At 36.5% G+C, this 24,320-nt stretch overlaps 2 protein-coding genes and 1 long non-coding RNA gene across 5 annotated transcripts; 1 reads left to right on the forward strand and 2 right to left on the reverse strand.

Annotated features, from left to right (window-relative positions):
• Positions 2,047-5,035, reverse strand: LOC109720090 (the record flags this gene model as incomplete). Its single annotated transcript, XM_020246973.1, has 3 exons — positions 2,047-2,428; positions 3,065-3,277; positions 4,877-5,035. Coding segments are annotated over 3 exons (720 nt in total), but the record flags the coding sequence as incomplete, so codon positions are not given.
• On the forward strand, positions 7,230-21,139 carry LOC109720521 (NF-X1-type zinc finger protein NFXL2). 3 transcript variants are annotated; one of them, XM_020247694.1, is made up of 13 exons: positions 7,230-8,458; positions 9,274-9,387; positions 9,461-9,516; positions 10,346-10,412; positions 12,650-12,742; positions 13,931-14,016; positions 14,128-14,290; positions 14,386-14,619; positions 15,300-15,490; positions 18,045-18,126; positions 19,165-19,371; positions 20,445-20,531; positions 20,613-21,139. In XM_020247694.1, exons 1-13 carry the CDS (start codon positions 7,286-7,288, stop codon positions 20,769-20,771), a joined length of 2,712 nt encoding a protein of 903 aa, XP_020103283.1. In that variant the 5' UTR covers positions 7,230-7,285; the 3' UTR covers positions 20,772-21,139. The 3 variants fall into 3 exon arrangements, with proteins under 3 accessions (XP_020103283.1, XP_020103284.1, XP_020103285.1); XM_020247695.1 differs by having other exon boundaries at positions 20,432-20,531; positions 20,613-20,754; XM_020247696.1 differs by lacking the exons at positions 18,045-18,126; positions 20,445-20,531; positions 20,613-21,139 and having other exon boundaries at positions 19,165-19,332.
• Positions 21,517-22,622, reverse strand: LOC109720588. The gene is made up of 2 exons (XR_002218992.1): positions 22,177-22,622; positions 21,517-21,908 (listed from the first exon to the last, which is right to left on the reverse strand). It is a non-coding gene; the product is annotated as an uncharacterized LOC109720588 (long non-coding RNA).

Below are 24,320 nucleotides of genomic sequence, written 5' to 3' on the forward strand. Positions count from 1 at the left end.
ACCCGAATCTGAACCCGACGGATTTTAAAAATCTATATCCAAACCCGAACCCGACCAAAAATCCGAAACCCGAACCCGAACCCGAACCCGAAAATTTAAACCCAAAACAATTACTTCTTTTTTCAATATTTCAAAATATATTATATTAAACCTAAATTTTTAAAATACAAATTCAAATATAACATCAAATTTTTATATATATATTATATATAATACAAAATAAATTCGGGTTTGGATCGGGTTCGGGTCGGGTTCGGGTTCGGGTCGGATACAATCAAAATTCATATCCGAATCCATATCCGTCGGGTTTCCATTTTTGATATCCATATCCGAATCCATATCCATATTTATCGGATATATCCGTTTCATTCGGGTTCGGGTTCGGATAAAATTTTGGATATCCATACCCATTGACATCCCTATTATAGATAGACAGATAGATATAGATGATGGTGAATTTTTTAATTTTTGTTTCATGCATGGGAAACGGGCTTTTTTTTAATTTAAAAAAATTATTTTCAAAATTTGGCGTATTTGCGCTACATAGATACCACCTGAGATTGTTCCGGATGGAAGGCATCGAAGAAAGCGGTAAAGTATTATGCTTACTTGAAATGATAAACGGTTCAGTGCTTTTATTTTAAAAAATTTATAAAGCTCCTAAACACGACGAATAGTTTTCATCTTTGAAAGGTGTGAATCACTCATCGCATTCTTCGTGACCATCTCATACTCTCTAAGCACTAAGCCTCTCGCTGATAGTAAAATTGATAAGCAGTGAATAGTTTACCGCCTTCTAAAAACGATAAGTCATATAAAAGCTAGAAGATAGAAAATCATTAGTTGGAAAATGATGCAACCTTGTGTATGATGTTAGGGGTCTATTTTTATGCAAATAGTGTTAGTACTGGGCCAATTTATTTAGAAGTTGACTAAGTCATGTAAATAGCAAAATATTGGCTTAATTTGGGCAAGTAATGTGTTTATGCTGCGGAGTTCGTTCATGCTAATTAGTTTTTAGGAGGACATATATAGTGGATGTAGTAGATAACATGTTGAATTGGATTTCCTTTAACCTTAAGTATCTTTTTATTTAAATCCTTTATTTGCACCAAATTTTTAAATGAAAATTTTTGTTTCTTCCACTTTATTACTCTATCAAATTTTATTAGTGAGCATTAATTTATTTTAGAATGCATTTTCTATCTATAATTGGTATTAAAGTTCTGTTATGATCAAAGTTGTGCACATAATATGATACGTGGAACTTTTCTAGCCAAATTTTTATTTGCAAAAGACCTAGCAAAAGACCTACTTTGAGGCTCTAGTATTGAATAGTTTCGGTCACCATTCATATGACTCTTAGTGTCTATCTGAAACGCTTTGACATTCGCCTCTACTTTTTTTCGTCTTGTTTTCCATCCATACAGCTTTAAACTGTTGCAGCTAGTATTCACGCTACTTTGAAATTCATATTATTCATGATGTTCAACTAATGTTGGACTGTTTCAGTCATCATTCATATTATTTTAAGATTTGCCTATACTATCTAATATTGGACTGTTTTACTTAACATTCACCATATGATGTGGTATCTCTATGAGATCTACAACATCAGAGATTCAAAACTTACAACATATACTTTCAGCCACAGCAATATCAAGATAGACCTCAAATGCTTATGTAATACCATAACATCACAACATGAAGATTAAAAATGCTTTAAATTTTTTTAAGAACCTTTCAAAACTAATAATAAAAGCATATGTTTTTAGCCACACCATAATACCAAAGTAAACATTCCAAACTCACAAGCATATGCTTGGTTAGCCACCATAATACCAAACTAGATTTATAAATACTTACTAGACCTATAAATAAGCAGATATTATTTTGAATTTATTCTTGGTTACCGACCATCCCTAAAGCACGTGACAAAGAGTTTGGTGGTTAGTACTCGAGACCCAAGTTCGAATTCTAGTTGATTCATATTTCCAGCTAAGTTTATTTCTAAATAAAATAAACGAAGCGGATAGCATGCTACCTATCTCTCAAAAAAAAAAGAAAAAGAAAAAAGAATTTATTCTTGATTCCGCATGAGCTGAACACAGAGGCCGGTGAAGGCATAGTAGAGTTTGCGGTCCCTGGCGCCGGTGCTGTGGCAGCCGTTGCGGCGGCAGAAGTAGGCGAGGATCTTCATGTTGAGGCAGCCGAGGGTGCCGTCAAGCAGCATGAACAGCCAGTTGATGTCCCGCTTCCTCTGCGCCACCACCGGCCGCATCCCCCTCTGCAGCCCGCATGACGGGCAGTCCCTGTACTTCGGGTTTAGCAGACTGTCCGACGCGCGGTCACTCTCGTACTCCTGCACCCGCCGGTACAGCGGCTTCACATCCTCCTCGAACTTGGACAGCAGGTCGTAGGTCACCACCTTTATTTTGTTTCGTTAATAAATACTTAGGATTTTAATTAAAACAACTACAATTTCATCATGAAAAGAATAAGCACAAATTAATAACTAAAACAATGAGTTTCTGCACTTTAAAAAGTACCGAAATATCTGTACTTGTAATTTTTTAATCATCGGATCGTCTTAAGATCGTACAGCACTCTTAATGATATATCCTGTTAAGCCCACTTTACTAGTTCTGCGTAGTTCTTGAAACGATTCAATAACTAAAAAAATTATAAATACAAATATTTTTGTACTTATAAAAGTATGGAAAACAATTCTTGAACTAAGAAAGGATTGAGCACACATTGTATTAGACAAAAAAAAAAAAAAAGAAAAGAAAAGGAATATAGAGTTTTCATCATTGTAATTTTAAAAGCAAAAATTAACAACCATAAAACGAAAAAAAAAGAAGAATTGTAATAGATTTCAAATAAAAGTAAAGAAAGTAGACAAACTATAGACTTCAAATAATTATAAGAATTTTTCCTTTTCTTTTGCAATTTTTTTTATAAACACATACAAATATTTTCGACTTTTAAGATATTCTCGGAGCATGCAAAATTAGTAAACCAACTGCACTAAGTAGTAATTATTATTCTATAACGAACCGACCTCGTGGGCGTCGCAACTTCGGCAGCAGAGTTCGCCCTTGATCTGGGTGATGCCGCTGGCAGAGAGCTCTGCAAGGGGCCGCACGGTGGCGCGGTGATCTCCAGCCCAGGGGAATGGAGGAGGAATCCTGTCAGACGTGCTCGGCCGCACCGGCCTACGTCTCCTCCTTGACTGCTGCAGTTCCGACGGAATAGGCAGCGGCGACTGCAGTGACTGCGGTGGCGGTGGTTTCATCATGAACAATTGCAATTTTAGCATTTTAAAGTTCTAGCTAGAAGATCTCTAAAACATTTGCAATTTCATCATGAACTAAAAATAATTAAACTAATTAAGCGTGGAACTCCTTCACTTTTAAAAGCACAAACATCTGTGCTTATGATTCTTTGGATGACCTTAAAATTCATGCAGCACTATTAACAGTATATTCCGTTGAATCTTAAGATGATGCCATGGCTAAACTTAGATGCACAAATGTTCATTTCTTTTAAAATGCACAGATGTTCACAGAAGCTCCACTCTACCACCTCAGTTTATTACTAATTTGTTTTCGATGTTAAAACTTTTAAATCGATGATCGGCATCATTTTATATTACTTAGACCATTTAACCTATCTAGAAATCAAACTTTATGATTTTTTGATCGCTAGCCGAATGATCAAAGGATCACAAAATCTGTAACTCTAATGACCAATATGATGTGTTTGCTTGCCAAATTAACTAAATTTTTGTTAGAAAATTTGTTAAAACTATTCAAAATAAGATTTAGCTAGGGCCTGTTTAAGAAACCCATAATACCGGAGTAATAAGCCAACTTACTTTGTATTTTAGAAAATTCTGTTTATTTTTTACTTGCTATGTTTGGATAGTCTAACAAAAGAAAAAATTTACAGAGTAAAATAAGCATTCCGGTGTAATTAATATTGGAGTAGGTAAAGGTGTTGGCTGTGCTTTCCCCGTTACGCCTCCTGAAGGAGGATATGTCATGTAAAATAAAACTCTTGATTTAATTTTAGATAATTGCCTAACAGACCCTTAGATTGTAAATCTTAAATATGAAAATTATATTATTATTTTAAAAAAAATACTTATTTTTAGTTATTTATTTTTTGTTTACTTGATGAATAAAAGAACAATATCAAAAAAGCGTGAAAATTTGATTTTTAGATAGTTTAAATAGTTTACACCATATTTAACGGTACCATTAATATGAAAGTTTTATCATTGAAAAAAAAATTGATAGCAGAGTGAGTACTTATCACCGATAGTATAATCTAGCAAAACTCTTTCTCTCTCTTTCTATATATATATATATAATGTATAATGCTTCCGACTTTTAGCTTTTAGATCAAAAATTCTATATTTGGAATGATAGTCGTCACCCCCTACGAATGAGTGGTCCCTCAAGGATAATAATATTAATCCGAGAATAAAAAATGATCAAAAAACTTGATCCAACGATTAAAAAATAAAAAGCAGTCCCATTATACTTTTCATAGTATAGTAGCAATATATATATATATATATATATATCATAATTGTAATTTTAAAAATTAATAATTAACAACCATAAAATTAATTTAGAGAAAATAAAAAAAAAAGAAAGATTTGAAGAATGTATCTAGAAAACTAGATGAATTTTAATAGATTCAAAATACAGATTTCAAATAATTATAAGAATTTTTTATTTTTAGTTTTTTTTTTTCATAAACACTCATAAATATTTCTGACTACTAAGATTCTAAAGGGCATCCAAAATATGCAAAATTAGTTAAACTCCAGTAGATAGTGATTATTAATCTACAACGAACCGACCTGGCAGGTGTCGGCGCTTTGACCGCAGAGTTCGCCGTCGGTCCGGGTGATGCCGCTGGCGACAGGCTCCGCGAGGGGCCGCCTGGTAGCACGACGGACTTCGGCCCCGGGGAACGGCGAAGCGATTGGCTCCGACCCGGGCGGCGGCGGCAGCAGCGGCGATGGCGGCGGCGGCGGCGGCGTTGGTGATGGCGGCGGCGGTGGAGGTGGCGGCTGTAGGGGTGTTGGCGGTGGTGGTGGAGGTGGAGGCGGAGGCGGCAGCGGCGTTGGTGGCTGCGGTTCACGTGAACCAGGACACGACAAAGAGAGCTCCAGATCCATCTAAACTATTATTATTCTTCTTCTTATTACTTATACTTACTTTTAATTGTAATTCTAAGAATAATAAAGCAATACTAAGAATAATAATAATAATAATAATAATAATTGTAGTGGTAGTAATAATAGTTATTAAAGATGTAATATAGATGCAATAAATAGGAAACTTTGGCGAGAACATCTTGCCAATGTACGTTGTATATACAGATATGTATACTATTGTAGGTAGTTTGGAGTTCTTATCAGGTTGTTACGTATATATAAGTAATATTGCGATGAGAGAGAGATTAGGGGGGGAGAAAAACAAAAAATAAAAAAAAGCAAAAAAAAGTGCGCGGGTCCCGAAGCGGCGCGCGCTCCCGCCACGGTTTTAAATTCGGGTACAAATCCGACGTTGACCGCGGGGTAAATTTTATACCTTCCCCATTTCCGAAGGGATGTGATTTATTCAAAAATAAATATATTTTGCCATAATTTAAACTTTTTTGGTCTGGAGATAGGAAATTGAATATTCAAAATTTTATCTGATTTAAATCTTAACAGAATAAATTTATGGGATGCTAATTTTTGGCAATTGCTATTTCATTGAATATAACAATTGTTGTTATTACCTCGTTTTCATAAAATTTTGTATCTAAATTTAACGACCATAAAAAATATTTAGTTCTATTTGAAATGGATAGTTAAGCCTAAAGCAAAATTGCATATAAATTTTATAGAAGTTCCTAACTTTGTTGGCTGAAAGGACCAGCATTCTATTTCGCGACGAGAGATCAGGTTGGGTTGAATTATATTCAAAATAACTATAGGTCGGGACAGAGTTACAGTAGAGACTCACAGGCTCTCTATCAAGCTTTTGGAATAAGTGGTGGCTAGCACCAACTAGACCTGGCAATCCCTATCCCTACCCGCAGGTTACCCGTAAATTTGTGGGTTTGGATACTAGTTTTTCTTACCCAAAAAATTATGAATAAAACGGATGGATACCCGTTAAGTAATGACTATTTTGAACAACTCGGGTACCAACGGTACCCGTATATATATTTGTTTAATTAAAAAATATATAATCTCTATGATATTGACTCTATAATGATAAAAATTTTATTAATTTTGTATCATGAAAATTTGAAATTGACAAAATATTTTTATATTATATAATTTTATGTGCTTTAATATTTATATTATTTATTGTATGTTATGATATTTCTAGCAAAACGTTACGTTATGATTTTAAAAATTTTATATATGTGTTTTGTATTTGAAAAGTATAGGAGTAAAAAAGAAAAAAAAATCTTGCAAGTAACCTGCGTGCCGACCCGCCAGCTTGTGGGCGGATATGAGTAAAAATATTGACTATCCAAAAATTTATAAATAAATTTTACTGATATCTATATATTTATCACAAATTTGATAGAGCTAAAGTAAAGTTTAGAGGATGAAAATTAATTTATCCAAATATGGACAAGAATTTAAGTAAACCATCTCTTATAAGGGCTCGGTGGTTGGTAACCGAGATCCCAAATTCGAATTTTAGTTGATTTATATTTTCAGCTGAGTTTATTTGTAATTTATATTTTTAGTTAAATTTATTTGTAAATAAATAAACGAAGCGGGTAGTTGAGAGTGAAGATTTTTCTCTAGTTAAAGTGAGTATTTTAAACGTTATAGAATATTATATTCAATAAATTAGATTCTAATGTTGCATTCTTTTAATTACAAAATTTAGCAGGACGATATATACCTATAATAAATTGTACATATATCATGTGTTAGTGATCATGCTGCAGCATGATCGCCGAAACAGTATGCGCGTGGTGAAGCGTGCTAGCATACCGTGTCGTGCCGTGCAGTATCGTGTCGATGGCGCTCACTCTTTGTACCGGTGACATGACAAATTTTGATTTATAGACCTGGTGCAGGCAACAAGTCTCTGCGTCGGCAACAAACACGTGGTGACGGAGAGAGAGAGAGAGAGAGAGAGAGAGAGAGAGAGAGAGATTTGAATGCGAAGTGAGAGGGAGCGCGATTTGACTGCGAAGACAACAACAGATCACTACCTCCATCCCCGTCCGTCTCCAGCACGGCCCGCCAATGGCCACCACCACCACCACCACCACCACTACCCTCCCTCCTCGAAACCCTAACCCTAACCCTAACTCCCCTGCTCCCTCCGATCATCCCCTCCTCTCCTCTTCCTCCGCCTCCGACGACGATGACGACGCCTCTGACGACGTCTCCAATGGCGATGCCGACCCTTCCTCCGCTGCCCTCGAGCGCTCCATCTTCGCCTCCTACCTCCGCACCTCCCCCGACGACGACGACGCCATTGACGACGACCTCTCCAAGCTCCGCTCCTTCCTCTCCTCCTCCTCCCTCCTCCGCCGCCGCCTCCCTTCCTGCCTCATCTGCCTCGACCCCCTCCGCCCCTCCCACCCCGTCTGGTCCTGCTCCGCCTCCTGCCACGCCCTCTTCCACCTCCCCTGCATCCAATCCTGGGCCCGCCAATCCCTCCACCTCCGCTCCCCCGACTGGCCTTGCCCTAAGTGCCGATCCCCCTACCCCAAAACCCTAATCCCCAAATCCTACTTCTGCTTCTGCGGCAAGGTCCAAGATCCCCCCTTGGACCCCTGGATCCTCCCCCACTCCTGCGGCGAGATCTGCGGCCGCCCCCTCGCCGGGGAGTGCGGCCACACCTGCTTGCTTCTGTGCCACCCCGGCCCCTGCCCCCCCTGCCCCGTCCTCGCCTCCTCCCAATGCTTCTGCGGCCGCCGCGCCGACGTCCGCCGCTGCGCCCGCAGGCGCTTCTCCTGTGGCGAGCCCTGTAACAAGCCCCTCCCCTGCGGCTCCCACCGCTGCCCGACGACGTGCCACGATGGCCCGTGCCTGCCGTGCCGCGTGCGCGGGACCTACAAATGCGCCTGCGGCGCGGAAGAGCAAGAGCGGATTTGTGCCGAGCGCGAGTTCCGGTGCGACCGGCCGTGTGGCGGGACGCTCGCATGCGGGAGGCACGAGTGCGGGCGCGGTTGCCACGCTGGTGCCTGCGGGGCGTGCCCGCTTCAGGGGCGCCGGACGTGCCCGTGCGGGAAGAAGGAGCACCTTGGGCTCAGCTGTGACGCTCAAGTGCCCACGTGTGGGTCCACGTGTGGGAAGATGCTTGGCTGCGGGATGCATAGGTGCCCGGAGAGGTGCCACCGCGGGGCGTGTGTGGAGAATTGTAGGATTGTTGTTCTCAAGTCATGCCGATGCGGGAGCATGAAGAAGGAGGTGAGCCCATAAACATCATTAGATGTGTTAGTTTCCTTCGTCTACATAAACTGTATCTAAAATCTTCAATTTGGTTGTTCTTTTGTGAATTAGTGACAGCGATTTTTGTTCCTTTATAATTTGAATGCATAAGCTTAGTGTGTGGCTATCAGCTTCTGCCGAGTATAAATGATTCGAATGCCAGTGTCTAGCAGTTTAAGAAGAGAAAAATGGCTTTTCACAGTTTCCAATGTTCTTAACCTTGGTATGCAGGAAAATATCTCTTTGTTGTTATGTATCCATTCCTTCCAACAAAGCTGATAATTTTGTTAGTCGTTGTGATTATGGCTTCAATACTAAACAAGAAGCAGAAGAACACATTGGTCGCATTGTCATAGAAAACAAAAAGAAGAGCAAGCTTTAAGCCTCTAGTTCAACAATGTGGCTTTTCTTTTGTGGACTCTACGACTCCATGAATGATAATTTCGGTGTATTCTATAGTGTTGTGATTTGTTTGTAACTCCTTTAATATGACTAACCATCTTATTCACATTGTACAAGTATCATCATGCTTAGAAGTCAGTATAAATAGGTAGTGGAAACTTAATTATTAAGGTTCTGCTGTTTAAAGCCGCAGACTCACAGTTGAAACAATGTACCTAGAAATTTTTTTTTTCCTGGAATGCACAAAGTTTGACCATGCATATATTAACTGAAGGTGCAAAATTGAACTGTAATCTAATATAGGTTCCTTGCTATCAAGATTTGACTTGTGAAAGGATTTGACCATGCATATATTAACTGAAGGTGCAAAATTGAACTGTAATCTAATATAGGTTCCTTGCTATCAAGATTTGACTTGTGAAAGGAAGTGTCAGCGAGTACGAGATTGTGGTCGCCATGCTTGTAGACGCCGTTGCTGTGGAGGGGATTGCCCACCTTGTCCAGAGGTCTGTGCAGTAATTTCTTGTTTACCATTGATCTGTAACATGATTACAAAAGAATTAAAAGTTCAATATTCAGATTTGTGACAGGAAGCTTAGATGCAACAACCATAAATGTCCTTCCCCATGTCACAGGTATATAATCCCATTACAGATGTCTTCTTACATTCTATGCTTGCAAGGATTTGCCATCTGCTTTATATTGTTCCCGTTTAACATGTCTATATTGACCCTTTGTTGTGCTAATTATGCTGCAAAGAGAACTTGTACTGAAATGTACGTGATGACTCAAATCATTTGTCCATATATGTCATTGTTTTCCTTTTGAATCTGAACCTAAGAGAAACTAGTTGTATGTCGCTTTTATCCTTATCGGATTAGTAAACTGAAAATGAACCATAGCTACAAACTTTAGTCCAGTAATTGCTAATTATGTTAATTCTTAATATATCTTGAGAGTTCAAAGTTCATTGAGATTTCAAAGTTCATTTCGGTCATCACGAGTGTGTGAACCTAAAATTTCATTGAGAGTTAAAACTTCATTTTGGTCATCACGAGTGTGTGAACGTAAAATGTCCAGTAATTACCCTTTTTTTTTCCCCCTATTACATGATTGGAACACAGTTCTGAATAGCAGTTGATGCAGCTGTCTAAGCAGTGATGTCTATATTGTTTTCCTTTTTGAACCCCAAAACTCTCTTCATTATTAAACCAATGGCAAACTTTGAACCTGCACAATTTCATCATGTAGCGAATTATTGCGAAGTTGACGGATATGTATGACTATAAAATTAAAATAGGAATGTAGCATGCCATATTAATGTATAAGACAGTTTGATTTATATAATAATTATTAATTTGGGAACAGGAGCTTTGACAAATGAACAATATATTCACACTTGTTATGATTATTCTTGTGACATGAAATTTTGTTACTGATACCAGTATGCAATTTTCTATTCAGAGGTGCTTGTTCTCCTTGTCCATTGATGGTGTCCATTTCATGCTATTGTGGGGAGACACGCTTTGAGGTAAATTCTGATGGATTCTCATGGTTATTCTTATCACTGGATTGTCTGTAACTTGGCAATAGCTAATATGGTTGTTATTTTGTTGCACAACTGAACCTTTTTCGCTGCTCTATATAATAGCTTATAATAGTCTATGTCAGACATGGTGTCTTTGATTGAGAATTTGATGGCTCTGGAGATTTACTGTTGTCCGTCTATTTTTCCTATGTCTCTGTTGTCTGTGTGTGAGAGAGAGACAGAGAGAAATCCCTTTTTTTTGGTTTATGGAGTCGGGGGTTGGGGCCTTGGGGGGGGGGGGGGGGGGGAGGGGAGGGGAGTTGGCTGTGGTTGGTTTATGCAAAATCATGATTTACCCATACATAGATCCTTTTGTTAGATTTCATCACTGTTAGCGAATGCACATGCATAAGAATTTGTAGATTTGGTGTGCCCATTACAAATATATTTACATCTGCACACACTAATTAGATTCTATATTATTATATTTAGATCCTACTTAATGAAAGGATTTTTGAAAATTTCTTCATTTTTAATTGTGAAAATGGCACTTCACTCAAATTTTAGTCTTTACCTTTTAAGTTTGACATTTGAGACCCTAAACTTCCACTTGTATTTCATTTTAATCCTTAAACTTTCATTAATGTTCGCGAAAATTGTTGCTTGCACCTAGTTCGTATGTATATCGAACTATCTGTACATCATGAATCTATACCCTTCATCCATCTCAAACTTTTAATTTAGCGACCCAATTTCTAAATAGGAAAAATTGTTACTCAATGGATGGTTGGTTTGAAATATGAGATTAGAAAAAGGTTGATAAATATATGATACATAAATGTACAGCTAAATGACACTTTTGGTCCCAAACTATGAGGCGCGTGCCACTTTAGCCCATAAACTTCAATTTGGTGCAATTTCTTTCTCCAACATTGTAAATTGTTGCAATTAAGTTACACAATCCAATTTATTTGACTAAATGTTGACGTGTCACTAAAGTGGGAGTTATGTAACATCTTAATTATTGTAGCGTTAGCAATCATAACATTGCCACTTTTCACTAGTGACACATCAATATTTTTAGATGACTAAATTGGGTTGTGGGACTTGATTGCGACAATTTAAAAAGTGTAAGCTAGTAATTGCAACAAATTAAAGTTTGAGGACCAACTTATCACGCACCTCATAGTTTGAGGGCGAAAAGTGTAACTTAGCCTAAATGTATAGATGCACTAGGTGTTGGCAAGATGAAACTTTTTTAAGAGTTTACATCATCTGACCTCTAACTTGAAAGCTTGAGGACTAAAGTGAAACTTGGTTGAAAGTTCAGGAAATGTGGTGCAATATATACTTTTTTAATGGCTAAAATATAGAAAACCCCCATATAAATATTCACTTTTCTATTTTCTCCTTGTCTTTTTTGAAAACCTCTATTTTGCCCCCTTAAAGTTAGAGTTATAGCACTTAACTCAGCACTGCTACAATTTTGTCACTATTTCGTATATAAATTGTATGATATAGTCGAGAAACCTACTGATATCCATTATATCTTTAAAAATGGTGGGAATGTATAGGAATCTTATATTTTCTTTCAAATTAGGTAACTTCATAAAAGAGAACCCTGACTATTTAGTAAGTAACTTTTTGTTTTTTTTGTCATTTCTTAGGGCTAAATGAGTATATTAACCTTTTGTGTTTTTGTCATTTCTTAGGGCTAAATGAGTATATTAGTAATTATCAAGTTGTACCACACAATTATGCATGAAAGAATGATGAAAAACATTAAATTCTAAGGGGGTAAAATAGAGTTTCTTAAAAGCCGGGAGGGTAAAGTGTGAAATTAGATATTTATAGGGGTCGTTTTTTGTATTTCAGCCCTTTTTAATCATGTCATCGGAACAATTGGCAATTTGGCATGTGTGAACTTAGAGAAGTAATGTTTCTATTAAGTATTAACCCACGTCCAAGTCATGCATTCGAAGATATTAGGATTTGCTAACTAACTAACTAACGAATTTTGGTTTGTTGATTTTGAAAAATATGGTACAAGAATGCTGTATTCAACATATTCTTTTGCCAATTAGGTTGCTTGTCTTCTTGCTGATGATTTAATTTGGCTTTATTACTGTTCTTTGAATATTGAACTGAAGTTGTCTAGGTCTGCTTTGCCATTTTGAAAATTTTCATGCCTAATTATGAGCACTATCTTGAAATAATGTTTCCTGCCTTATTATTACCAGGTTCCATGTGGGACTGAGAAGAATCAGAAGCCTCCGAAATGTTCAAAACGGTGCTTTATATCTCGCCTCTGTAGACATAAGTCTGAATGCCGGGTAAATATTACCTTTTTTCCCCCTGATTCATTAATGTCTCCTATGATACTTCCGACGCACTTTGTCAAAATTCTTTAATTGTTCTTTCCAGCATTATTTTCAGTTTGGTTGTTCACTTTTTTTTAGAGATTGATACTATTTTCTTTTGTTGCCTTAGTATCTAGTTTGTTAATAGAGATTGCTTTCATGCCCTACTTTGATACTTTTTGTAGAACTATTCTAGCGATGTTGATTTAGTTGTATGTGTAATAGCAACAGGGAAATGATCTTATATGGACTGTTAATATATGTTTTAGCTTTCTTTATAAGTTGCCTCGTGTCGCCGAATTATTCAATCGTGCCTGTTCGTCTGTCTAGTCACTTGTTTCTTTAATTATATGGAAAACATGGATGCCAAGATTAAATCAAACTTTTGCCCATTCACCAAGTACTCTCAGTAGAGATGAAAAATAGAAATTATATATTAACTTTTCAGTATGTAAATTCTCTAGCAGAGTGTTTGCGCTGTCATTGATCTGATGAGCTGGAGAGAAGTTTCCATGTTGAATATCAAATTTTTGTTCCAGAGAGAAGTATTATTAAAGCTAATGCCATCAGAAATGTTTTTCATTTAATAGCAACAGTGATTAAAATATCAGACTCTTGCTAGAAGCTGTGTATTGGCCCCATAGAGAAATTGATGTAGGCATTCTAATTGAATTTCTATCAAAATGGATATGGTACTAACTGCAAGTGCATTCAGTTATCTTGGATGTATATTGGACGTTCAGATAGTTGGATATTGTCATAATATAGCAATTGTATGACGAATGTTCTTTTTTTCGTTCTTCTTTTGGTTCTTTTTGAGAAATATTCATATGGCCCGAATTGAACTAGTTAATTTACTTATATACATCCTTATTTTTCATTTATGTCCTTCAAAACTTAGTACCGCACATAGATGGCCTTCTACTTACAAAAGTGCACCTTTTATGAAATTGCACTTTCTAGGGGTATTGTATGAGAATATCTAAAATATATGATCTTACAGGGATATGTATGTAGAAGCTCTTTTTGTTACTTATGTCCTCATGGTTTTACATGTGATAAGGGTTACCTTTTATGGTTTATGTGAACATCTGAGATCACTTGGCTCTTTGAGGAACTGATTCAATTTTGCCTCACGACATCTCCATTTTCTTTTTCCAGCCCCACAAATGCCACTATGGTGCTTGCCCACCTTGCCGAATGACCTGTGGGGAGGAGCTTCCTTGTGGTCACAAGTGTAGAGAAAGGTATGGAGTTTCAAGCCTGAATTTTTATACGTAAATAAAGTTGGCATGTCCAATTTAATATGTTTTGAAGTCCTTTTAATTCTCTTGCTTCACTTTATTTATATAATGTAGGTGCCATGGTCCTATACCTCCTCCTAACCCAGAGTTCACATTGAAACCAAAGAAAAAGAGAATAGGAAGGTCCATTGAATGTACACCTGGATCACCATGTCCACCTTGTCGAGAAATTGTTCTAGTGTCATGCTTTGGCCAGCATATTGGCGAAGAGCGTCCAGTTAGTTACAATCTCTCCCTTCCTCCCTCCCTTCCTCTAATAAGCACACAAGTTGATATTGCATTGCTCTGACGGTATTTGCTGTTAATTTTCAGTTGGTGTGCTCCACTAAGAAGCCGTTTCCATGTCAGAACTTATGTGGCAACCTTCTTCCCTGTGGCAATCATTACTGCACAAAATCATGCCATGTTTTGAAGAGTCAGTTGTTTGTTTTAGACCATAATGAAAAGCATGAAAATTCTCATCAACAAGAATCGATCATCTTGCCATTCAATGCTCAGAGTCCACTTGCTGAGCCCTGTGAAGAATGCTACCTCCCTTGTCAAAAGGTTTAATTTTCTTTGTTGACATATTTGCTTCTATACCCTTACAAATATTATCTTATATATATGATGCTCTAAAATGTGAGCATTCATATATGCATTTCAAAAATTTGAAAAATTTGCTGCTTGTTTTGTTCACTTTTGCTTCTGCTATCAGCTTTAGCTGCTGTAGCGATATTTGATCAAGCATTTGGCAACTACAAAGTTTGGGTCTGTTGCTAATGGAATGCTGAAATAAGATTTCAAGATCCAAAACCAAGAGATCAAATTTGGAATTTCTGCTCCTGCCAGGAAAAGCTGTTAGAATGATAATGCTTTTCCAAATAGCACAACTTAGACAGTACTGCCCAAGAGCTGGTGCATAGTCTCTTACTTTTATTCCATTGTTCTTACTAAAAGTGCCCCTCTAAAAATTGTTTACTACTGCAGCCAAGTTTCCCCATTAATTGGACCAGACGACTTCCAAAATCAAAATAAGGGAACTTCTGTAAAAACTCTAATTTATATTTAAAAATTTTGATTTTACAGGGTTATGTATGTAAAAAGATGACTATACAACTATACAAGGATAAATATGTTATTGACTCTCTTTTTTTGAGAAAACCCTAGTTTAATGAAAGAACTAGAGGTTATTCTTGCTTTCTGTGGCATATCAAATTGCTGAGTTTGATTCCAACTGCTTTCAGGACAGGGAGCCCTCTTGCTCGCATCCTTGCCCTCTTCGATGCCATTCGGATAACTGCCCTCCTTGCAAAGTCCTTGTAAAAAGAGCATGCCATTGTGGTGCCATGGTGCATGTTTTCGAGTGTTTGTATTACAATAGCATGAGTGATGAGGAGCAACAGAGAGTACGAACGTGTAGCGGCCCATGCCACAGGTAAATTGTACTCTTTTTTTTCCCCTCATTCGTAGCTAGTTCTTGTAGCTATTTTCTAGTTGCAATTTTGATTGTACATTGTATATTGTTCAGCTGATTCTGTTTTTTTATTTTTCTTTTTTATTATTTATTTATTTATTTATTTTTTTGGCATATACTTCACACTACTGTGTGTTCGGTTGCTACCGTATTTCTTGCTTCTTTATTAGTTTGGACCAAAGTATCAGAGCAAAAAAAAAAAAGTCTTTTGCGAAGTTTTGCTTTTGCTTCATTTCTATGTAGTGGCATTTAGTGTTTTCCAATCCTTCCTTAGCTCATGTTTCAAAATTTTCACTTTGTTTATAGTAGAAACAAAATGAAGAAAAATAAGAGGGGGAAATCAGAAGAGTAATTTACTCACTGAAAGGAAATAACTATGCTAAATGAGTCTACAAGAAATGTTGAGATGCATAGTGTAAAGTAAATGCTGGGTGAAATATCATAACAGCTTAAAACTTTTTGTTAAATGTGCGGCATTCATCTTGCAATTTCATGTCTCCTGTGTTATCCACTTTTTCATTTTGGAGAGAAATATACCTATTGAGAAAGGTCATTTTCTTTCTGTTTTTATTCCTTTTCTCCTTTTAAGTTTCAACCCAAATGAGAGAAATGATTCTCTCCTGTCTATCCCTATGGGGGTGGCAAAAATTCAGGTATAGATCAAAACTCAGTTGGACAACTGTTAAGAAGAGTGAATATTCAATGTGTTCGGACCTGACCTGGACCCGAATTTTGGACCACATATTGTGTCTAGATTTGAACCTAGTTTAATACCGGGTGTCCGTATGGTCAAGCCCGGCTTTAAGCCAAATTCGAAAAAATAAAAAAATATAGTGAATAAAAATTTAAATTCGAAATTTGTGGATTTAAAATGAAAATATAGTAATTAGGGGTGGCAAAATATGACTCAAACCAGTTGATCGGCTCTAGCGACCCGAAAATTAACCGGATCCGAACAAAGAATTCTGTTTGGAAACCTGGGTCAAAACAAATTATTTTTTGTCTGGATTAAAATTGGGAACCAGTCTGGACATGAAAATTCGGGCAAAGCGGGCTAGCGACCCGACTTCACACATTGTCTAAATGGTAAATGCTAGTGTTAAATTATATTAAGTTATTTTTTATTTTTAAATAGTTTACTGTAAAAAGTAATATGAAAAGTCTCCACAATTACTATATTTTTATTTTGAAATACACAATTTAAATTTCATACATATTTTTTATTCTTTTTTTTTTGAATTTTAGCTTAAAATTGGGTCAAACCAGTTCAGATTCGAACACTTGATTTTAAATTGGGTTCAAGTTCGGACAGAATCTGTTGCTGAAAATTTGTGTCTTGGGTCCGGACACGGTGTACATTTATTATCCTTGATAGTTGTCTAACCCTACTTGATATTTGACCCGGACCCTAATTTTTGCTACCCCTAGTTGGAGTTGTAAAAACATTTCATATATACTGGTAAGAGTCTGGCTAGGGTGCTTTTAGAAGCACCAAGGTATTGGTGCTATAGCCTTTTTGGCTATTGGCCAAAACCTAGCGGCTCTTGGATCATGCACAATGGCGGGCCCCACAAGTAACCACCATTGTTGACATTTGATCCAATGGTTAAAAGGGTAGATCCAAGGGTTCAAAAATTATTAGCACCAAGGCCTTGATACTTTTAGAAGCATTCCAGCTCAATTCTATTTTTAAAATAAACTATTTAAATTAAAAAATAACATACTGTAATATCACTTTATTTTTTAAATTATTTGTGTAAAACTAGGTTGTTGACCTAGTTTGTCCAAATTTTCTTGTTTGTACTCGACCGGGTGTTTAACGATCCGTGCAAATTATTTTGTCTGGACCCAATTTTCCGGATGGGATTCTTTGTGCAAATCAGGTTATTTTCGGGTTAGACCAGGTCGGTCAACTGCAGGGGGAGTTGCACCTTGCACCCCAATTTCTCTTCTTTTCTCTCCATCCAAATGGAGTTAGAGAGTGATATTGCTGCAATAATTGCTATGAGGAAGTTGGGTTCTGTTTTCTGCCCACAATAAGGCAGTATATGATAGCTTTTGCAGAAAAACTTCAATTGTCTAAATGTTTGGAGAGAATAATTGCCCAATGGAATTAGAGGAAACCAGAGAATATGCGATACATCCAACAGCATTGGAGCTTTTTTTTTTTTTCCTTTTTTCTTTCCCGTTCTGTTTGGAGAATATGAGATTATTCTAAAGCACTTCAATTTATTGAGGCTTTGACACTTCTACCTATAAAATGATAGATAAAAAATCCAATTTTCCTTTTTATTTAAACTGGAGCCGTGAGATGGTATCTTTTTGTTATGGATGTCTACGGACAGTTAACATGTTTGCTGTGTATGGCTTCTTTTATTGCAAGTCAACTTAACATGATGAGAATGTTCATCTTATTCATGATTGAGTACTTCACTATGAGACTACGCCTCTATAATAGAATTACATGTAAACCATTTTATGGGATGAAGTTCTCAAACCTGAAATTCTGGTGCAGGAAATTGCCCAACTGCCCACACCTATGTTCTGAAATTTGTCATCCTGGTCAGTGCCCATCATCTGATCGGTGTTTGAAAAAGGTAGATGTCTGGTATTTTCTTTTTTGTACAATGCCACCAAAATTTATGAAGCTTTTTTTTTTTGTTCTTCCGTATTTAATTTTTGTCTAAATAGCAAGTTTGTTGACTTTTGTTTATATGCAAGTTAGTTTGTCTTGCTAATTTGAGTAGTTGATAAGTAAATGCAGTTGAAGAACCTTCTCTTTTAAATTCCAAATATTCTTTAATCTCCAACCTACTTATTCCACTATATTATTTTAATGGATCAGTTTATTGGACAAATTTATGTCACTATTCCAAGTAGCTAAAGAACCATCTCTTTATCACTGTGCAATGATGCTCATATTTGACATATAAAATGGCTGCATTGGAATGTCGATACTGATCATGTTCAGCAACCATCGTCAGTGAATGACTAATAATTCTCTTTAAAGACGACCTTCCTGCTCTATGTTGTCCACAAAATCATACAAAGATGAGTTTCACCCTGCAGCTTGCAAACCAAGACGATGTTCACTTTGTGCCAGAGATTAACTCTTTTGATGTTAATTGTATACAGATGCCGAAAGGACTCTGCTTATTTTCATCTTCTTTCTTGATTTAAACAGGTTGATCATATTGAGATAATAGTGGCGACGTCCACCTATTAAAGATAGTTTCTTTTGTTTCTACATTTTCAGGAACTTGTAAATGTAGAACATCAGATCTTATTGCCAAGTTTATGCAGATGCCTTGAACTGCAAAATGTGCTTGTGAAATAAAATATCATATTAGAACTTCTCTTTAAACTCTCTTGTAGAGCTTTTCGCTGCAATAGATTCAGACGCTTCACATTTTGGGCCCAAAGGCTCGGTTTAGTTATTGCTATGGTAGAAAGCTCCAAACAATTTGTTTCCCAAGCACTTGTGTTTTTGAAGGTCTTTGCATTCTGAAGTAGAGGATCTGCTCTAAAAGCCAAGCCAAGCTGAAAATTTTTAATTTGTATTATGAAAAAAAATCAAGCGGTCCTGTTTCATTCAGTTATTCATTTTCTCTATTTATTTGATACTATTTTGTAAGGTCAATGTCCGATGTGCATGTAATACTGTGAAAAGGGAGTGGTTATGCCAAGATGTCGTTAAAGCATATCGAAATGCTGGTCGCGATCCAAAGGATGTATCTAAGACCCAGTTCGGAGTTGGTCTGCTTCCCTGTGGTGTAGATTGCAAAAGAAAAGTCAAGGTTGTTGACTCAGAATTGCATCTTCGCAAAGCTAATGAGATCAAGGTATAAAATATATTTGCTTCTAAGTTATATTTTTTGTTATTGACTATGATTTATACATGACATAATATGTTGCATTAAAATATAATTTTATATTTATTAAATGTAAAGAGTTGTATTAGAAGAACCTGAAATGTAGTAAGTTATAAAAGAGAACCAAAGAGGTGAAACTAAATGAGAATTTGTATTCCTTGTATTCCAGATTTAATTAATCAACCAGCAATATCCAAGCTGACAACAACTTTCCTACATAAATGCAATGTCCAGGCTCAATATGCGCCTGCTTTTGCAACTGGAAAGTTTATTTTCCTTCCTGTTCGGCATGTGATTTGTTTGCTTTGCTGTAATTTGTGCATATTGCAAATCTATGAGTGCTTAAAATCTGTAGATAAATAAGTAAGATGGAATAAATTCTGTGAGAACTTGGTAATAAAACATAAATCAGGTTATTTGTTCAATCATCTCTGCCTAATTCTCAGAGGTGGACCTAGGGTTGGGATTATATCTGCTAGAAAAACAAACTAGAACGATTTTTCTTGATAAGAAAAGTAGCTTGTTTAAGGATACTGAATTGACCATTTTATTTATGGCCTGTTTGGCCTGGCAGGAGTTATCGGAGAAGTGTTGTTTGAGTAGAGCGTTCGACAGACACTGATAGCCTTTTCCTGGAAGTCTCCCCAACAGATAGATCCCCACTGCATGAAGCTTAAAATTTAAGCATTTACTTTTGGGTCCGATAGATTTATTTCGGCATCTTGCCACAGCTAAAGCTCCAGACTTTTAATTTACCAAATGGTTTCTAGTTGTTCTTCGAAGTAGAAAAGCTGTTCAAAAAGTCGAACCGAACAAGCATGAATGTTTACGCCTGATTAGAATGTCATCTTAAATTTGAACATTTTGTGCCCTCTGTAGGTATAAACTTATTTACAAAAATTTCCCGAAAGTACTTGCGTTCCCCTTTCCTGAGAAGAAAAGTTCATTCTAATTTTGAATATACAAACAATTTCTCTCTTACGTATATGAAGTATATTGATGATACTGTTTCCTGTGGGCTGACTACTTGTTCTTTTCCATAGAGCCCCGTCGTAGAAGCTGCAGACGTGCCGAAACGGAGGAAGAGACGTGAGCGGGTGCAAGAAACAAAGCAGATTTCAAAGTTTCAGGTTAGTGACATAAAAATTTCTGCGATCAAAATGTCAGTATTTTTCTGAACTGCATAACGAAATTAAGCATTTGTTTCGCAGGAAATCAAGAAAACCATCTGGAGATGTCTCTTAGTAATGCTGTTGTTTATTGTTGTGGTTTTGATCGCATATTTTGGCTATAAAGGAATCTTCTGGCTCTCTGATCGGATGAATGAAATCGAAGAACAGAGGATGAGGAAACGATTGCCGAGAATTTAAGCGCTGAATGGCTTGAAAAGATTATTTATTATTTTCGGGGGTAAATAGGAAAAAAGTATTACTTTGTTCGCCAAAGTTTGCTCATCTCTGGGGAATCATAGGAAAAAAAGAAAAAGAAAAAAAAGAGAGAACCTTGTTAGGGTTTCATTGTTTGTCGTGTGAGTGGAAAATATACTGAATGTTTGATATTGGATATTTGCATGGGATAATTTCTTGACAATAATTATTGCTAATTTTTTGTATCAGTATGATAGAATTCAAAAGATCGAGAGAAGTGTAGTAATTGATGGTTGGACTTATTTTCAATGATTTAAAACTCGAGTCAGACCAACCGGTTCAACCGGTCTCATCATTATCTAGTCTATAAAGCTATTTAGTTCAACTTCTTGAATGAAATAAGTGTATTTTGAACCGTGGGTTGAATCATTTGAATCGACGGTTCAACTATAAAACTGTTGAACTGGTTCGATTCAGTTTTAATTAAACTGACCGATGCCAATTTGCATAAAAAATTTACAAATTTTGAGCGTTTGTAAAATTGGGCCATATTTTTTAATTTTGCAGATTCGGATCGAATTTTTCGCCATCGAACGAAAATATCCTTATTCCTTTTCTTTTCCTCTTTTCTTTTTTTTTTTTTTACCTCTCTCTTCTTTTTTTTTTGTTTTTTTTTTCCCTTCTTCTTCTTTTTTTTTCCAAGTATGCGAAATTGATTATGTCGAGGCTATTATGACAATGACGATGCCTATTCTTTTTCTTCCGCCACCCGCCGTTGCGCCCTCTGCTGCACCCCCGCCGCCGCGCTTGCGTTCGCTTACCTCTACTACCAACCCCGCCTCCCCTCCTTCCTCCTCCTCTCAGTCCGACCCCACCGCGCTCCCCCTGATCCTTCCACCCGCGCCGCTGCTGCCACCCACGCCGTTGCCGCTGCCACATCCCACTTTCTCCGCTCCGCTGCGCCACGCTCTGCTACCGCTGCCACCAGGGGCCCGCATCCCACATGATGCCGCGGCCGCTACCCTCGCCGCTGTCGCCACCCGCGCTGTTGCTGCTGCCGCATCCTACCTTCTCTGCTCCGTCGCGCCACACTTCGCTGCCTTTGCCACCCGGGGCCCGCGTCCCACCTTCTTCGTAGGGCTTCAGGGAGGAGAAGGAGAAAGAAGGACGAAGAAGATGAAGAAAAAAAATTGTGTAAATTGGAGGAAGAAGAAGAAAAAAAAAAATGTAAATTTCACTTAAATGGTGTAAAATTGGGCAAAACGGTGCAAATTTGGGCAAAAAATTAGGCCAATTTTGATGAGAATTGCACAATTTTGCCCAATTTTGCACCATTTCGTCCAAAATTGTACAATTTTTTCTTTTCCTCCTCTTCCTCTTCCTTCTTCCTTTTTTTACTATTTTTTACATCTTAAAAAATTATATTTTTTGGACGCTCTCATCTCCCTCGCCGGAGAGTAAGACTCGGACGGCGATCTTGAGGTGGGCGAGGGAAGCTCCTTCAGCCGGTCGCGCTCCCGCTGGTCCTCCAACAAAAACAGCGCCGCCAGCCCAGATAGGAACCCGCGTTCGGCGTGCTTGCGGAGGGAGGCCTGGTCCGCCCCCAACATCGACGCCGACAGGATGTTGTAGGCGATGAGGTGTGGCCACAGCGGCGCGAGGGACGCGACGGGGAGTCGTCGTCGAGGAGGAGGTATTCTGGAGGAGGGGGGTGGCGGCAGCAGGGGAGGCGGGCAGCGGGAGGGGGCAGAAGAGGTTGGCGGACAATATAGCGAAGAGCGGGCGAAGGATTCCGAGGGGGAGTGGGCGCCGGGCGGAGCGGATGGAGGAGGAAAAAAATGGCGAAGGAAAAAAAAAAAAGAAAGAGAGAAAGAAAAGGAATAAGGGTATTTTCGTTCAATAAAAAAAAAATCGGTCAGAATTTGCAAAATTGAAAAATGTGACCCAGTTTTGCTAAAACTCAAAACTTGTGGATTTTTTATGCAAATTGGCAATAACTTATAGTAATAATTATCATATTACATATACTAGTATTATAATTTATATTTATAAACAAATATATATTATAATTATCATAAAAATTATTAGTACTAGCAACTAACCCGTGCAATGCACGGATTTTAAATTTATCTTTTAATTATATTTTTTATATAATATATATTAATTTTTACATATTAAGTTTTTCTAATATATTTTTATTACAATTTTTATATAATATATATTAATTTTTACATATTAAGCTTTTATTAGAAAAATTATTGAATCAAATTAAAATAAATACTATCATGATATACTAATAGATTGTAAGTAAATAATTTAAAATGAAAAGATTTTAAAATGAAAAAGTTAAAAAGGTTCAAATCCATTAAAAATTTAACATAATTATTATTTATCTATTTTTTAATACACAATATTGAAATGACGAAGAAAATTAATTTTATTTCAAATTTTTAATGACTAATTCTATAAAGTTATTTTTTGAAGGATTTAAAGTGACTAAATTTGAAAAATAAATTTTTAGAATTTGTGAAGCATGATACATATTATGATTTTTTTAAACTAAAAAATAATTATTATTGTGAATAATTAGTCATGTAATGTATATCGATTATTTTAAACAAATCAATCAAAAATTTAAATATAAATATCAAACATACCTCCCAAAAGTAATTATTGAGCATTTCTTGCGATAGGGGCAAATATTTATGCGCTCTGAAATTTTCAATACTATGACGAAGTCCAAAACTACTGGTATGTATCCTGAAAAAAAAAAAAGATAATATATACATTACAAACAGACCAAATCATTAAGCGTAATTATTTTCGAATTTTGAAATAAACTTACATTTTGTAGAAAGATTGTGCATAAAGATGAAAAATAAACTTATATTTTCTAGAAAGATTGTGCATAAAGATAGAAAATAAGTCTTGCCTCCACCTATCATACATATGGATAATAATATTGAAACGGAAGGTGGTGAGATGATATCTTGAGCAGTTACGTATCTAGGACCCCTTACGCAAATCAACGCGTCAAGGAAAAAGGGTATCATCAAGATTTTGGGCCTAAAAAGATGATTTTCTTATAATAAATCAATAAATTATAATTTTAAGATAAAAAATTTGTAACTTAACTATACAAGTTGAATAGCCCCCAATCAAAAAAAGAAAGGAACAAAAATAAGAAAAAAAATAACTATTGTGCAGTTAAGGAAAAAAAAATTATTACTTTTATTATTTTAATATTTAAAAATAAGTAAAGCTATTATATATAAAAAAAATATATAAAAAAGAAGACCAAATTTTACAATATCAAAATAATTTGGTATGTATGGTTATGATTTCTTCTAATTATTTAAATATTTGTATAATAATTTAATTAAAATAGTTGTATATATATATATATATATATATAAATATATTAATATATATATATATATATATATAAAATCCAAAATATTAAATAAAATTAAAACAAACAAATGCGATTTTCAACGCCGCCTCCGCCTCTTTCCTATGACGCACCCCGCTCGCATCATCCTGCAATGGGTA

This window comes from Ananas comosus, linkage group 14 (genome assembly GCF_001540865.1).
Source record: "Ananas comosus cultivar F153 linkage group 14, ASM154086v1, whole genome shotgun sequence".
NCBI lineage: Eukaryota > Viridiplantae > Streptophyta > Magnoliopsida > Poales > Bromeliaceae > Ananas > Ananas comosus.

Bases quoted from the DNA above. Each gene is read 5' to 3' on its own strand.
- LOC109720521 (XM_020247694.1), top strand. From the start codon at position 7,286: ATGGCCACCACCACCACCACCACCACCACTACCCTCCCTCCTCGAAAC. The intron at 8,459-9,273 runs GTGAGCCCATAA...AATCTAATATAG, and splicing joins GCGGGAGCATGAAGAAGGAG to GTTCCTTGCTATCAAGATTT. The intron at 9,388-9,460 runs GTCTGTGCAGTA...TTCAATATTCAG, and splicing joins ATTGCCCACCTTGTCCAGAG to ATTTGTGACAGGAAGCTTAG.